The sequence below is a fragment of the Cervus elaphus genome, chromosome 18 (assembly GCF_910594005.1).
Source record: "Cervus elaphus chromosome 18, mCerEla1.1, whole genome shotgun sequence".
Taxonomy (NCBI): Eukaryota; Metazoa; Chordata; class Mammalia; order Artiodactyla; family Cervidae; genus Cervus; species Cervus elaphus.
In genome coordinates, this window is record NC_057832.1 from 86057823 (window position 1) to 86075356 (window position 17534).

The window sequence follows — 17534 nt, forward strand, 5'->3', positions numbered from 1 at the left end:
TTTTAATTTGAACACGCAGCCCTGATGCGACCTGGGAGGAAAAACTAGATATAGAAGTGAGCTGGTCTGTGCATCCCATGCGAATGATGGTTTTCCCTCTATTTCCCACCTGCAGCCCTGCCCTGAGCTTCACCTACCCTTCGGCGCCTGTGTCCCTCCACATGCATCAGCAGATCCTAAGCCGACAGCAGAGCTTAGGCTCAGCCTTTGGACACAGCCCTCCGCTCATCCACCCCGCCCCAACTTTCCCAACCCAGAGGCCTATTCCCGGGATCCCTACAGTTCTGAACCCCGTCCAGGTCAGCTCTGGCCCTTCCGAGTCCTCACAGGTGAGAGAGACATCTTGATGATCTGGTTTGTCTTGGGAACCATAGAGGAAAGCCAGGGGGCCACATCAGCTGTGGATGCGCACAGGCCATAGCATCCTCACAGCTTCCGTACCGCAGCCTGTCCACCCCACCGAGGGCTCTCTGTCTTCAGGTTTGTTGACTGTGCCGTGTCTGTGCTCCTCAAGAAGCAAGAGCTTCTTCCACCAGTCATTTTATCCTTGGTGGAAAAGCTGCTTGACCTGGCTTCCCTCTGACCCTGTGCGGTCTGTTGTCCATTCAATAAACATACATCCCATGGATAGAGTAACACAGAAACTTACAACACCATTTGTAAAATAGATAGCCAATGGGAATTTGCTATATGACTCAGGGAACTCAAACAGAGGCTCTGTGACAAACAGAAGGGCAGGATGGGGAGGGAGATAGGAGCGAGGTTCAAGAGGGAGTGGACATGGGTGCACCTATGGCTGATTCTTGCTGATGTTTGACAGAAAACTACAAAATTCTGTAAAGCAATTATCCTTCAGTTAAAAACAGATAAAATAAATTTTTAAAAATTTTAATAAATAAAATAAACATACATCCCATGAATGGGTTACTGTTATTCGGTCCCTGTGTGCTAGACTATTGGAGCTCGTTTAAACCCAGGATCCCAGCTCTTTTCCACTAGCTTTGAAAAACCACCAGAAGTTGGTAGTCATGATTAAAAACAAGAAGACGCCTCATGAATGCCTCATGAACATCCTGAGGTTTTTTTTTTCAATTTTTATTTCAGTACAGTTATTTACAATGTTTCAGGTGTACAACAAAGTGAATTCATTTACATATATCCACTTTTTTTAGATTCTTTTCCCATATAGGTCATTGCAGAGTACTGAGTAGAGTGTCCAGTGCTATACAGTAGGCCCTAATAGTTCTATGTTATATATGTGTGCGAGCATGCTAAGTCGTTTCACTTGTTCCAACGCTTTGCAACCCTATGGGTTGTAACCCTCCAGGCTCCTCTGTCCATGAGATTCTGCAGGCAAGCATACTGGAGTAGGTTGCTGTGCCCTCCTCCAGGGGATCTTCCTGACCCAAAGATCGAACCCGTGTCTCTTATATCTCCTGATGTGGTAGTCAGGTTCTTTACCACTATCGCAACCTGGGAAGCCCATTTTATATACAGTAGTGTGTACATGTCGATCCCAATCTCCCAATTTATCCCTCTACCCCCTTCCTCTTGGTAACCATAAGACTGTTTTCTACATCTGTAATGCAATTTCTGTTTGTAAATAAGTTCATTATCCTAGCTGTGAACACATTTTCTGAACTCCTACCTGGAAATAGGAGCCATATCTGTCATCACTCTAGTGCCAAAGAAGCCTGCTCGTCTTGAGTTGTGTGTTTCAGCTGTGGTCCTGCTCGTTGATCAGAATCTAATTTTTGTCTCTATCCCTGCCAATGTGACCCGCAGAACAAGCCCACGAGTGAGTCTGCAGTGAGCAGTACAGGGGACCTGGTGCACAACAAACGCTCCAAGATCAAACCAGATGAAGATCTCCCCAGCCCAGGGCCACGGGGCCAGCAGGTGAGGGAGGTGCCTGACTCAGGCCCCATCTAGCCTGGCATCTTTCACAGCTTCGGCTTGTCTGCTGTGTTCTTGGCCTTGGCAGTATACACGTGTTTGACAGATGGCTAGGTCTGGAGTTTGACACTATTTCTCCAGCTCAGAAGCAAACACACAAAAATGCAGGCAGCTCTGTGGGGTAGATACTGGAGCTCATAGAGTAAGTGGTTGGATGCATTTGTTGTTGATCAGGGATGTAAACAAACTTCAGGCCTGGGCTCTGATCTTGGGCCTGATTTATGAGTGCCTGGCTCTCAGTCTGGGCAGGGCAGGCCAAGGATATTCTCCACAATAATCATGTTCTTTCTTGTTCTTATTTTGCCACTTCCCACTGGCCAGGAGACCTTATAGAGCCAGGAGGGATCCCGCCGCAACTAACATGATCATCTGAAGTTGTTTCAATTCTGGCTTTTACCCAAAGTCCTGAAAGTACAAGTTTAAGTTTCGGTTTAGTCTGTGCTGTTATTGAGATCCTGAGCCTCAGTTTCAAAAATATTTAGGTTATGCCCATCACCCTATCTTTCAGGTTCCCTGTGCCCAATATGGAGCTCAATGAATATTAATTCAACACCTGAGATAGGGGCTAGACAAGAGTCCGGATGTGCACAGAATGTGGACCCTGAAACTGTCAAGCTGTTTTAGCCCAAACTTAAGTCCACGTTTCCTTTTCAGGGAGCACTTGAAGGATGGAATGAATGTGTGTCATGGGTTTGCTCTTACATTTTGCTAATTATACCTAAACACTTGTATACAGCTTTTGCCATCTAACTGCAGGTCAGATCCTGAATTTACACACCTAATCATCTCCCAGAATTCTGGAAATTCTTTGTCTTTTCATTTCTGCAAAGCTGCCTTAGAAACCTAGAAAAGACTATGCTGCCAAGTTTTAGATGCTGTGGCTCCTGGGCAGGGAGTGTAGCCTTGGAGACCAGAAGTTGAACCAAGGAGACATCATCCCTGTAAAAATCCACAGAGTGCCTCTACAACCTCCAATGGCAGGGAGAACAGAATTAGAATTAGCAGTAAACCCTTTCCCTGAATTCCAGACTATGAGAATAAACAAATTAATATGCTGAAAAGACTTTAACTGAAAGAGAAAGACCAGTCTTTTGGGTAAAGACTACATGACCTAGTTTGATTGCTTTTCTTAAGAGATGACATCTTAGATTTTTGTTTTTTTTTTTCCACCTTGGTACTCAGGATAACAAAGTTTGGCCTCAACATCGCACCAATATTCTGGTTTGGATTATTGTCTTTAATCACAAGTTAATGACCTCTGACGGTGTATTGGGTAAATCTTAAAAAAAAAAAGCACAAAAATGATTCTATCTCTGGTTTCTTCAGTTCACAAACACAGTTGTTAGACCTGGGCTCCATTTTACTTCCCCCCAAAAAAACTGCACCTGGAGGAAGACAAGCCTACATCAAGTTTCTCCTTTCTCTTCTTATCTGCCCTCCTATTGTGTCTGATTTTTGTCCCCCTCTATCTCCTCGCTTCCCCCTTCCCTGCCTTTCAGGAACAGCCAGAAGGGACAACCCTGGTGAAGGAGGAAGGGGACAAAGATGAAAGCAAACAGGAGCCTGAAGTCATCTACGAGACAAACTGCCACTGGGAAGGCTGTTCTCGAGAGTTCGACACCCAGGAGCAGCTGGTGCATGTGAGTGAAGGGGGCTGGGGAACGGGGCTTTACAACGAGGTGACCTTTCTGGTGGGGTCAGCTCCCCTGACCCCGAGCTGAGTCAGGTTTCTTAGCTAGTGGCCTGGCAAACTGGAGAGGGCTTTATGACTTTCTGAGAATAAAGAAAACTCTGAGCCACAGTGCTTGACCTGTTCAGTCAGCTAAAGCTTAGTGTAAAATTCAATAAAGTCTTCAATACAGTGTAATGACTCTGATCCTGTAAGCCAGAAAACACTATTTGGAGTTAGCGACTTTGATGGTTATTGAGTCATAGTAAGCTGGACATGAATTATTATTAACCTTTTAACCAAGTTTGATTTCAACCAAGTCCCAGTAACAATACAAAAAAAAAAAAAAAATCAGAGATGTGGGGGAATTTCTTTTTTCCTTTCTGCCTTACTGTCCCCCACCCTCACCACCTCAGGACTCTCCCATTATTTTAGGCAGCATTTAGCATTCTCTATGAGAAGTGGGGCGTGGTTCAGGATAAGCCATCAACACAGTTTCTTGGCTTGAAGCTAATTCTTGCAGGCCCCATAATTATTAGAAAGAGTGATATGTATTTTAAAATGTGTTTAGTGATGCCTGTTTTGGAAACTGTAACGTGGCCAGATTGAGAACCTCACCTTCTCTTCCCACACCAGATTCAGAAGTCTCTGCCTCACTCCCCTGCCTGTTATTTCAGAAAATGCAGGACACCCTACCACCACCCCCACCCGACACACACACATATGCACACATACTTGATTAGCCCTGTTTCCTCAGCTGGTGCTTCATCTTTGTTTGGTACTTTCTCAGACCAGTGGAGTCTCCCTGGCAAATGGGACCAGGAGTAGCTGAGATGGAAGAGCATTTAGATAATCAGGGATGAAATGATGTCAAAGCACAGGGCTGCATTAAGGCATTAAGGATGGTTTGCTATGCGGAACCCTTTTGTAAGCTTTAAATACGACAGAAAATCTGATGGGGTAGCTTTCTTTGGGATCCCCTCCTCCCCCTTCCCCTGTCACTCAGACACCCCATACACATACCCACTCCATTCTCTTCGCTTTTACACTTTGTATTTTTTAGACGATTCCTATCACTTGATAACTCTCCTCCATTTAAACACTGTGCTGTGTGTGAGGTACTGTGTTCAGTCACTCAGCTCAGTCATGTCCAACTCTGTGACTCTGTGGGCTGCAGCCCACCAGGCCCCTCTGTCCGTGGAATTTTCCAGGCAAGAATACTAAAGTGGGTTGCCATTTCCTACTCCAGGGGATCTTCCAAACTCAGGGATTGAATCCATGTCCCTTGCATCTCCTGCTTTGGCAGGCGGATTCTTTACCACTGCACCACTTGGGAAACCCGTTGAAACACTGTTGCTGCTGCTAAATTGCTTCAGTCGGGTCCGACTGTGCGACCCCATAGACGGCAGCCCACCAGGCTCCGCCGTCCCTGGGATTCTCCAGGCAAGAACACTGGAGTGGGTTGCCATTTCCTTCTCCAATGCATGAAAGTGAAAAGTGAAAGCGAAGTCGCTCAGTCGTGTCTGACCCTTATCGACCCTGTAGACTGCAGCCTACCAGGCTCCTTTGTCCAAGGGATTTTCCAGGTGAGAGTACTGGAGTGGGATGCCATTGCCTCCTCCACGTTTAAACACTAAGATTATACAATTCCTGACACACCCTCCATGTTTCATATGCTGCATGCGTGGGCTTTTTTTGGGGGGGGGGGGAAGTATAGTTGCTTTACAATATTGCATCAGTTTCTGCTGAATCAGCTATATGAATACATATATCTCCTCTTTTTTGGATGTCCTTTCCATTTAGGTCAGCACAGAGCACTAAGTAGAGTTCCCTGTGCTAAACAGTAGGTTCTCATTATATCTGTTTTATGCATAGTGATGTATATATGGCAATTGCTTGGGCTTTTGAAGAGTGTCTTCGGTACCCTGGCCCATCTGCTAATATATGCACATGCTGCAGTTACATTATTATTATTATTTTTGAAAGTGTTCAGTCATGTCCGACTCTTTGCGACCCCATGGATGATATAGTCCACGGAATTCTCCAGGCCAGAATACTGAAGTGGGTAGCCTTTCCCTTCTCCAGGGGATCTTCCCGACCCAGGAATCAAACCAGGGTCTCCTGCATTGCAGGCGGATTCTTTACCAACTGAGCTATCAGCAGTTACATTATAGGGTCAAATACATGGTTTGTCAGGTTTTAAGGCCCATCATATACAGAACATTTTGAGAGTCTAACATGACATCCAGGCCCCTCCTCCCCATTTCTTTTTAAATTATGTCTCCTTGTAATAGTATAGAGAGAATTCTAGATTTATCCAAGCCAGCAAGAAACTAAAAAGTCAAATGTTTTTAATTAGGGTATATTTCCAGATTTTTCCATGAACTTAATTTGATTCCTGCTCTTTAATTTGATGCAAGTGTTATTTTTAAGCCAAGCCTGACTTAATGGCCTTTTATTCTTGCTGACTTTTAATGGAAACCACAGACATTGTAACACTAAAGAGGAAAAAAAAGTTTGGAATTTTTCTTTTAATGTGGGGAAATAATCCCTAAGAGGGGAAGAGGCCAAGAATACCCTCAGTGGTAGAGTGAGTGAACAGCGTACTTGGGAAGAACTATTTGTACAAAACCTGTCGTCATAAACGAGATGTTGGCAGTGCTGCTTGCCTTTTAAAACGTCCTTCTGAGGGAGGACTCAGTCTCATGGTGCCTTCTCTGTGGACAAGTCATTTTTCCAAGGTCTGCCCTGATTTTGGTCCAGTTGTTATCAAATGGGGAAGGCAATAGGAGTGTATTCTAAGTCTGCATTTAAAAGGAATCATGTTCTTCATTAGAGGCCGGTTTTAATGTAACATTTTTGGGTTGTGGTGATACCTGCATATTCTCCATGCCTTCTATGTCACAGGAAAGTTTTTAAAAGACAGTGGATATCACAGATACTTCTATCTAATCTCAGTGACACAAGGTTTTAGGTAGGAAAGATGCTTTAACAGAGAGTTCTGAGTAGCTTTAAGGCAAGGCTGCTTCACCAATCAACTAAACGGCCACCACGTTGTCTGTTTTATTATAAAAATTAGGGAATGAATGACACATGCAGTGACATTTTTTAATTTCAAATCTGCAAGAAGAAATTTGTGTCAGGATTAGGAGACTTCACTTTGTGATATTAGTTTAAGTCTGAGATTAATTATGAGTTCAGTAAACTTAGCTAAGTGAAATTAACATTTTTAACTTACAAAAACATAAATAAGGATGCTGGTTTATACCACTTATTCCATACCTTTTTACTTGTTATCTGACGTCCGGAAATTCCAAACTTGTATGTTCAAATTGATTTTCTTTCGCATGACAGACATAATAAGTGCCTTCCTGCTCATGGTGAATCTGATAGCTTCAGCAGTGGCCTGGTGTATTATTTTTTTGCCAATGGAATGAATAGCTAGTTCAAGTCCACCTAATTACTTGGGTGGCAGCCGGACCAAAAACCAGTGGCAGAACCAGTTTTATAGGGGCAGAAGGAAGTATGAACTGTGTGAGTTCCTGCAACTCTCCTTGGAGAGAGGACATTTTGTGAATTAGTTGAATTTTCATGCTACCGACAACCAAGAGGCAAGGTGTTAAACCATTCTGATGCCCTGCCTTATTTATAGCCATGACCCATTCTTTTTCCCCCTCTTACAGTTAATAGAAAGATTCATGATTCTTCATGGTTGTCTATCTAGTGTCTGACAGTCCCGACTGCCTGCGAAAGCAAGTCACTATCTATAATTGATATCCTCCCGTGGAATAGGGTGCTGGCTGCAATTGAAGGGCTTTGCTGAAAGCTCTTAAATCCTGACAAGTTCTCCCCTTGTTCTGGTTCAGTCGCTGAGCTGCACGGTTGGAATTCCAGAGTCATTTGAACTTGGTGCAGAAGGGAGACATGTGTTTCACATTAGCAAATCACAGAGTTGAAGAGGAGAAATAGGGATGCAGCCGACTTTGCCCACCAGGTAGTCCCGTTTGCAATGTACTGCACTCCATGTTCTCTTGAAAAGATGACTCTGGTCCATTACTGTCCAAAAAGATGAGCTAAATATTACCTTTGCCTTCTCTTCTCCTTTATTTCAAGCCCCTGTCCTTCTCCCGTGGTGTGTTGATTCCAGGTTTGCTGTGAGGTCTTTATCACTGGGATGTTTAATTAATTTCTCTTCTCAGCAAGATAATTATAATTGGGCTTCATGACTCTCCAGCTAGTATTAAATTTGTCATAAATTTACTTCTGTGCCCAGAAGCTAAGAAGATAGATGTATTTTTTTGTTAGCTGGTTTTTGGTGTACTTGTTCCTTTAGTTAAAATAGGAAGAACAGAGTAAGAAGGACATAGAGTACAAAAATTAATTTAGAGTACTTTTGATTAAGACAGAATTTACTAATGATTTGTCAAGATGCCAGCATTTTCTCTTACCTTGACATGTGAAGGCACATATTCTAACATCTCAAAATAATTTGAGAAGTCCACACTTCCCCTTTAATCTCAGATGAATTAATTCTTTTTTTGCTGTCGTACATTATATATTCCAAAATACATTAATCTTACATGTTTCTGAAAGTTGTAGAATATTGGTTCACAGCATGTGGTTTTTGTTTTGGTTTGGTTTGTTTTAGTTTTTTTTTACTGTGTAAAACAACTCAAATTCTATCTGCTGGCCTGGCTTCTCGAAGAGATGAGAGAGGCTTCCAAAACTTCCTAAAACCCATTTCCCTTGTATTAATTCTGTCCTGGAAGACAGTTCCATCTTTGGCCCTTGAACAATGGAAATATATCCATTGATTGGATTGTTACATGCATTGTCTGCCGCCTAAGTTAGTCTCAGGTTGTTTGCTTCTGAATGGCGTTGTGTGTACCACTGATGTTTTGAGAGGCTTTTTAAAAAGAAGGAAAGGGAATATATGTGAAGAACGAAGAACGTGGACCTTGGTGTGTGTCCCCACTGCCAGGCATCTAGTTATGCTTGAAAATACCACTGGTGGAATCCAGAAGAATAGAGACAGTGCAATCATCAGAACCAAAGCCCACCTGTTTGCTCTATCCCCACCTTTCCCTTAACTTCTATTTCACCCCTCCAACCAGCTCTTTTCCCTTTAAAGAATAACACATATAATATTTGTCCAAAGGCCTTAAAAAGATCAAATTATTTTTTAACAGCTTCATTCCCCACGCTGATCCCCAGCAGAATAACCCTGCAGGGAGAGCCTTGGCAGTTACACCGTGGGGCTTCTGTCTCCTGCCTGTAAGATCGAACAGCAGAGAATGTGAGAGGTGTTTGTATTAGCCCCTAGCTTCATCTGGGTGGCATGTAAGTCACTACACTCCTTCATTTGTATCTTTTAAGCATGGTGTCAAAAATGCACCGTTTTGTACAATGATTAGCCACCTACTTGGATTTTAAATGCTTTCATATGCTGCAAATTTTGATCTTTAAAAGCTTGCTGAAGTTTTCTTTATCAGAAGAAAACAGCTATAATCACCTTTGCTGCCATTGGAACACAAATTCTATACATCAGCAGCATGAAAATGCAAGACTTTCTTCTTACTATCATAGAGATGTAGATATAAAGGAAGCATATCTAATCTGTAAAGAATTGATGCATCTGTAGAAACGCCAGGAAGAGTTACGATGTGGTGAAGACATTATTTTCATATTAATACCATGTTCCCAAATTTGCATTTTAAATATTTTCCAGCTAATTTTGATCCCTTTGCTAAAGTTGCATTGTATATCTTTACCTAAGAGAAAATTGAATTTAGGATGTGATCAGGGTCTCTGATAAGAGGCAGAAATTAGTTTTGTGTGCACATAAAACCTCAAATGAACGAGTGAAGATTTTGATCTTATTTTCTCTACATGGAGTTGCTAGTTAATTTAGTTACTCTAATTATTTGGAAATACTGCATGGAAAATGTAGACGAAGAGCTACCAACTTCAAAGTCATCCTTCGACAATCATGCCCCAAGGGTCACATTCTTTTTAGAGTTACTGCCTAAATTGCACCTGCAGAAATTGTTCCCATAAAGACACTCAGGAGATTATACCGAGTAGGGGGCATGGAGGGCTGTGTGGTCCACCAGTGAGAGCCTCCTGGGGCCAGCGGAGTTCTGAGTGGCAGCCCCATCTCTGCCCTGACCCTTGAGGTGACCTCCCTGAAACCATTTGACCCCTTAGAACGTTATTTTCTCACTTATCATACTGTGAAACAGCCGTGAAAATAAGTGCTGTCCCCCATGTCCAAGGCCAAACAGAGATCACATGCAGCAGCCCTAATGAGAAGCAGACAGAGGGTCTCAAAGAGGTTACACGTCTCTTTGTTTTATGTACGTGTGTTTTGCAGGATGGCATGGGGGAGGGGGGAGGGGTGGTGCCACTGGGTTTTGTGGCTTCCGCATACTAGCTCTAAGGCTTATTTTATATTCATTGTTCCTGAGCTGAGATGTGCACTTGCCTGAAGCCAGAGACCCCATTCTCTTCCTCCAGTGTGAATCTGACGGATGGGACTTCCTGAGATAGTTCACCTCTCCCAACCGCGGTTGTTTTGGTAAAAGCAAATGAAGGATTCAGATTGGATAGTCCTTAAAATAAGGATGGCAGACAGATTTCACTTCCGATACCAACTTCCTGGCTGGCAGCCACCTGTGGTCCTGAGCTGTGCTCTCCCGAATCTTCCTGGGGTGCTGAGCTGCTCTCCCCACCACATTGAGTTGGGGAGGTAGGGGGTCAGGATGTATAGCCTGCCTTGGATGAGGTTTCACAGGAAGCAGGTACTCACCATCTGTTTCCCAGGGTCTTTGCCATCTCTGGAGATTAAGTCCCCTCCAGAATAATTGTAGTTAATTTTTCTAAGGGTGGTATATTAATTACTTGAGTAATTATTGAATTATTAAAGTTTCCCCTTTACTAATGTGCCTTAAGCCACGAATGAAGAATAGCAAATCCATATTTTGAATAAGATGTAACTGGTATCAAGTAATTTCTTAGTCGCTTTCTTAAATTTGTCCAGCCATTTTATACCTCCTGAAATAGCTCATCAAAACCTTTATCCAGATAAGTGTTTCTGCCATTTGGGAAGGATTTTCCTATCGAAAGCTTTTTGACCAGTTCTGAATGATACTTTAGGTGAGATTCTGGATTCTGCCAGTAATTGGTCCCCTGGGATTCTGTGTGTGGACTCAGTTTACACAGGAAAAGATGATGTCACTTTGGGCTGGGCTGCCTACCTTGCTAAAGTTTACCTGCAGATTTTGCTGAAATCATGAATCTTCTTATTTGTCAGAAAAAGCATAAGCTGACAAACAGCAGCTCAAGTAGAGGGCCTGGGCACAGCCTTCTTGCTGCCCACTGCCCCAGCTTTGTGGTGGGCACATTGCCAGCAGGACTTGGGCTGAACCTTCCTGGAATGGTCCTTCTCATTGGGAGGGGGAGACAAGGGAACATAAAAGCATAGTAAACATTGTAAGGTTAGACATAATGAAGCCGTAGCGTGTTGTTGTGATTCTAGGGTCTCAGAAGAGGATTAAGGGTATAAGGATATCTTGAAATGCTTCTGGGAAATTTAGGAAATACAGTTAAGGTCAACATAAAGCAGACCATATGTGGAGGTCAGCTTTTGAGATATGGTGATCATGGTGATGATGGTGGTGAAGATGCTGGTGATCATGGTGATGGGGAGGAGGAGGATGGTGACGAGGATGATGGTGGTGATTTTGTAAGAAGAAACAGCACTGTATCTGTTGGCTGACCACTTTTCTGCTACAGTACATTGTGTTCAAAGCTGACAGGCCTGGCTTCGAAGCCTGCTCTCCACTCTAGCCATGCTACACTCCTTCTCTGTGAAACAAGAATAATAATAGTATTTACTTCATAAAACAGTTGGGGGAATTAGCTTAAAATTAGACTCAATAAAATGTTAGTGATTCTCCATACCACCAAAGTGAAGTGTGAAGATATTTACTGGCTGCTAAGTGGGTACACATTGCCTATAAAAACATGGTTTAGGCTGGTATTGGGCAGTGTTTACATTGGCATATCATCATGAAATGAATAATTGCATAAAGATACTGACTGGGGCTCCAGTTCATGAAGCCTAGGAGAGAAGGGCTGGAGAAGTGGGTCCCTTCCTCGTACTCCAGATCCCTCGTTGGACTTGCTTGCTCTGTGTTGAGATTCACAGCCTCATCCTGTTATGTGTTCATCTGGGCTGACATCCTTCTGAAAATTCTCCTTTATGGTTGCCCTAAATCGAGGCTTCTCAACTTGAGCACGTCTCAACTCTCTGGGGGCAGAGGGCTCTTTGTGGTGAGGGCTCTCTTGTTCCTTGGAGGAATGTTCACAGCATTGCTGACCTCTGCCCACTAGATGTGAGGAGCGCCCATCCCCCATGGAGACAACCAAAAATGTCTCCAGACATTGTCAAATGTTCCCCGGGAGTGGGAGAATCACCCCTCTACTGCCCTAATCTTTCTTCTTGCAGTGTGGGAAGAAAGGAAAACAGCAAAACAAAAAAGTATATTTGCGATTAAAGATAAATTTTCTTCTGTTTAAATGGATTTTAGGACAGTGGTTCCCAACCTTTTTGGTACCAAAGACAAGTTTCGTGGAAAACACAGACTGGGGAGCAGGGGACGGCTCAGGTGGTAATGCGAGCAATGGGGAGCAGCAAGCAAAGCTTCTCTTGCTTGCCCACCATTCACCTCCTGCTGTGCAGCCTGGTTCCTAACAGGTTGGGGACCCCTGCTTTAGGATGTTCAGATTAAAAATAAAAGATAACCTCATTAAATAGTCTCCAGCAAAAGGCTATTATATTTGTATTACATATATATAATATTTATTGACATTATATATTACATTTATATATATATATTGTATGTGCATGTATATGCATTCATGTGTGTGCACGTATGTGGTATATGTTGTGTGTTGTGCATAAATTGGCAGAATTTTATTTTAAAACCACATTTGCTAAAATTAGGCACACTCAGTAGTTCTCAGGAAGTCCCCAAACCAGCCAAGCCCTTTGTCTTAGTGGAGAAATTCCATCACTATTTTTTTTTTCTTGCAGACCGAAGGAAGTCATTCAGACTTCAGCTTCTGAGATCATGGCAAGCAGGGTTGGAGATCAGGCTCCCACTTTGACATAAAACAGAGCTCCAGGAACAGAAAGCAATTTTCTAGTGTGAGGAGTTTTTGAAGATTCAGAGACATTTACGTTTTTCTGAGATTAGCTAAATACTGCCACAGATAGATTTTCTTTTTCATTTCTAGAACGATTAATGTTGGCAAGAGAAGAGAACTGTAAGTGGCATATCCTTAAAAGACTATGTTTAGGCCAATGCCTTAAACTTCAGCCACCCTCACCTCCGACCCCCGCCAGTTACCAGTAAAACTAGCGTTCATCAGTGACTGGGGTATGGAGAGAGTATTGGATGGTATGTTGGATGTTTACTTTTTTTTATCCCCAGAAGTTCCCCTGGAGAAGGAAATGGCAACCCACTCCAGTATTCTTGCCTGAGAAATCCCATGGGCAGAGGAACCTGGCAGGCTATAGTCCATAGGGTTGCGAAGAGTCAGATAGGACTTGGAGACTGAGGATGTACCCACTACCAAAAAACTGTTTCTGATTTTAAGTCACTCTACAACTTCAATCCTCAGTTTATCATCAGTAAAGTGGAGATAGTAATATCTATCTTATTTTCCTCAGAGTCTTTTATTTTTTATTTGTAAGGATAGAATGAGATCATATGATGGGAGTACTTTGTAAACTCTAAAGCATTATTCAAATATAAGGAAGAATAAAACCCAGAAGTAGTAATGAAAAAGCCTAATTAACTGAAGAATGGAGAGATTGAGATTTTTCATTGGAATAAGAAAAGAATATATAAATATGTTGGTAATTTGGTTGTGCCTCCTCACCTCTGCAGGCTGTTACCAGCTACAACGCATCCTTGCCATGTAGTGGCCACTACACAAATTTCAGGCACAGTATTGAGAAGAAAAAAGCTTCATGCAAGTTAGACTTATGGACTTGGCTTTGGGAACCTGAGACACTCATCTTTCTAAATCTATCCCTTTAAGTTAGGAGAACATACAGGGCAGGCCATTCAGGAAGAGACAGGGCCATCTATTGGGAAGATGGAGCAGTGGGAAAGCAAGTAAAGTGAAGGGACAGAAGAAGGACTGAGAGAAAGGTCTAGAATAGAAGTCAGACAGCTCATCTAGCAGTCAGGTCGCCGATGAAATGGTGCTTGAAATATTATCTTGAAAAAGCAAGAGGATTTAAATAGGGAAAGACCATTTTAGGGAGGAGCTGGAGCTTCCATGTGGAAAAGACAGCAGGAAGAATTAATGGGTGCAGAAAGTATGGGAGAATTTTACCTAGGAGTGGCTTATATAAGGATGGACATTTCTTGACGTATAATTACAAAATGATTCATTCTGTGCTTTTGGACTGAGGAATGGTAAGTAATACAGTTACGATAGAACCAGAGTGTGTCTGGAAGGCAGAAGGTAGTGGGAAGTAAGGTTATGGAGCAGAGAAGCAACATTTCATGGGTGACCTGACTGCTAGATGAGCCGTCTGACTTCAATTCTAGAATGGAGTAAAGAGAATTGATGTTTCTGATAAGAAAGCTTGAGCCAGCATGAGCTTTGAAAAGATGAGGGCTGAATTTTGCAAAGCTGTGTTGAAGAAGACAGGAGTAGGGTAGGGGCAGAGCTGGAACCAAGACTTTGAATTGGGAATTATTTTTTAAAACTTGGGAGGAAAGTTCAGAGATATTTCAGGGTTTTTGCAGCTAACATGGACATTGTAGAAGTTGTTCAGAGAGAAGTTTGAAGTTTCCAGTTGCCAACTGGGCACCTGGGAGGTGGCTCATGGAACCCCTGTCTCTTTTGTGAGTGACCCAGGCTCATTACTTACAGCGCCCAAAATCCTGTCATCTCTATTTAAAGTAGATTGATCAGTGTGTTGGGAGAGTGATCTCTGATCACTGTTGGAAGATGCTTGCTTTGGTGCTAGTCAAAGTTTAACACCCAAGTAGTGATAGTTTTGGAGAAGGAAATGGCAACCCACTCCAGTACTCTTGCCTGGAAAGTGATAGTTTTATTGTGACCACTACCAGTTTTCTTTGTTTTGTTTCTCTGTTCTGCCTTATTTTCTAGTAATGTATACATGATCTCAAGTTCTGAAAGTGTCTTTCAAGTCAGGAAAAGAAAACTGTACCTGCCCTCTTCTGTCTGCTTTGCAGGATTCGGGGGTGGGGAGGTCTCTTGACACACCTGGTCCAGCCCTATCTCACCTGCGTGGTTTATTGGGTGTTAGCTTCATGTAAGAGCACGTGTGGGTGGTTCGTCCCAAGAAGCCAAGATTTCTCTCCAGGACAAGCAGGAGAATCTTGGCTCAGGAAGAGCAGGTCTTCCCCCAGAATCCTTCCCCGGAGGCAGTGAAAGTGTTTGCACCTCCCTCTCCTGGACAAGTAGGCCAGAGATGGTGCAGTTCCTACTGGCCAGATAAAGCAGTCAAACAAACTGCAAAGAAAACACTGTTCTGGCTGTATTCTCCTGGTGTTCAGGGGAGATAACTTCGCTCTAGTCTCAGTACTGAGTCATTTGGCTTCTGGCAGGAGCTTTAATTGTTAAAATGCAGATTTTTTTTTTTTCTTGATCAAGAGGGGATTATTCTAGTTATCAGTCCAGAGCATCTTATTTCAAGATGAAAAGCCTTTACGGAATTACAGATGCCAACGTTTGTACAAAGCTTTTCGGCGACTGACAACTCAAAGAGAAAGTATGATTTATTAGCCTATAATGGCTAACCCTGAGCGATGGTCTAGGTCCTCCCGATTTGTGAAATTGTTTAATATGAACTGCCTTTTTATGCCGCTCAAGCCCCAGGTGACTCAAATAAATGTAGAGTCTCCATTACACGATCTGTTATGGGAGAGGGAGAGAGGGGGAGGGGGTGCAAAAGGAGAAAAGTGGCTTTCTAAAATCCATCTTGGTGGTGCCTTTTACAGTAGTTTGGCTGATAAGCCGGCAGAGGAAAGATTAATAACGAGGCTTTTTGCTATCAGTACCTGCCTGTCGATTCTCTGTAACAGGCCTGTCTGTTCAGCATGGAAATTATTGATTAAATAAAAATTGCTATTAGATTGTGATGTGATCCATAATCACAAACAATGGTGGACATTCCTCTTTTAGATCCTCAGCCATGCATCAAGTTGTTTCTTTTTTTCCCCTTGCTGTAATTTATAGTGCGCTGACACTTGAGCTCATTAGGACTAGCCTTTCTGCTCAGAGGCAGGAGAGCACGGGCATGCGCAGTTCAGCCTAGCCAGAGGGGTGAGGAGGCTGCAAGGACCATTCTGGTTGGGAGCCCGGGCAGTTCATCCGCTGAGGGGCAGCAGGGTTTTCTTTAAAAAAAAATTTAAAAAGTGTTAAAATACACATAATGTAAAATTTATCATTTGACCACTTTATTTTTTCTAGTTTTCCTGAGGGATGATGGAAGAATAAAATTGTGTATGTTTAAAGCATGTGTGCATATGTGCGTGCTAAGTCTTCAGTTGTGTCCAGCTCTTTGTGACCCGATGGACCATAGCCCACCAGGCTCCTCTGTCCATAGAATTCTCCAGGCAAGAATATTGCAGTGGCTTGCGGTGCCCTCCTCCAGGAATGTTTAAAACATATGATGTGATAATTTGATATACATATGGTATAAAATGATTAACAGAGTCAAGTTAATTAACACATCTGTCACCTCAATTACCTTTTATAGTGCTGTGATGAGACCACAGACCATGGCAACAAGATTAATACTGTCTCTATGAGTTTCACTTTACTTTTTGTTTTTGTAGATTACACGTATAAGTGACACCATACAGTCTTTGCCTTTCTCTGTTGATTTATTTCACGTAGCGCAATGCCCTCCAGGTTCACCCATCTTGTCACAATGGCAGAATTTGAATTTTCTGTTTTAATGCCTGAATAATATTTCCTTTTTTTTTTTTTTTTTTTGAGGCGACGCCTTACCATTGTCCATGATGGCAGTACCGGTTTACATTTCCACCAATAGTTCCTTGTTCTCCCTGTTCAGCACCAGGGTTCTCTTTTCTCTACATCCTCACCAACATTTAGTTGTCTCTTGTCTTTTTGATAATAGCCATTCTAACAGGTGTGAGGTGATATCTCATTGTGATTTTGATTTGCATTTCCCAATGATTAGTGATGCTGAACACTTCTTAATATACCTGTTGGCCATTTGTATATCTTCTTTGGAAAACTGTCTATTTAGATCTTTTTAATTTGGACTATTTGGGGGTTTTTTTTGCTATCAACTTGGATGACTTCCTTAGATATTTTGGATATTAATCCCTTATCAGATATATTGTTTGCAGATAATTTCTCCCACTCAGAAGATGCTTTTTCATTTTGTTTCCTTTGCTGTACAGAGCTTTTTAGCTTGATGTGCTCCCACTTGCTCATTTTTACTTTTGCTATCTGTGCTTTTGGTGTCATATCCAAAACATGGTTGCCAAGGCCAATGTTAAGAAGCTTTTTCCCTGTGTTTACTTCAAGGAGCTTTATAGTTTGGTGTCTTTAATCCATTTCAAGTCCTTTTCCTATTTCTGTGGAAAATGCCATTGGAATTTTGATAGGGATTGCATTGAATCTGTAGATCACTTTGGGTACTATGTGTGTTTTATCAGTACTAATTCTTCCAATACAAGAATATAGACTATCTTTCCATTTATTTGTCTTCTTTAATTTTTTTCATCAATATTAATATCTTATAGATTTCAGTATACAGATCTTTAAGTTCCTCCTGTAACTGCCTTAAATTTATTTTTGATGCTATTGTAAATGAAATTGCTTT

At 42.3% G+C, this 17534-nt stretch overlaps 1 protein-coding gene across 9 annotated transcripts in view; it reads left to right on the forward strand.

Annotated features, from left to right (window-relative positions):
- GLI3 (GLI family zinc finger 3) overlaps positions 1 to 17534 on the forward strand; it is a 305459-nt gene that overhangs the window by 228861 nt on the left and 59064 nt on the right. For all 9 annotated transcript variants that reach the window (XM_043872222.1, XM_043872221.1, XM_043872220.1 and 6 more), the window contains 3 exons: positions 116 to 329; positions 1786 to 1899; positions 3456 to 3596. In XM_043872222.1, coding sequence (XP_043728157.1) covers positions 116 to 329; positions 1786 to 1899; positions 3456 to 3596 — 469 coding nt within the window. The remainder of the gene's footprint in view (positions 1 to 115; positions 330 to 1785; positions 1900 to 3455; positions 3597 to 17534) is intronic.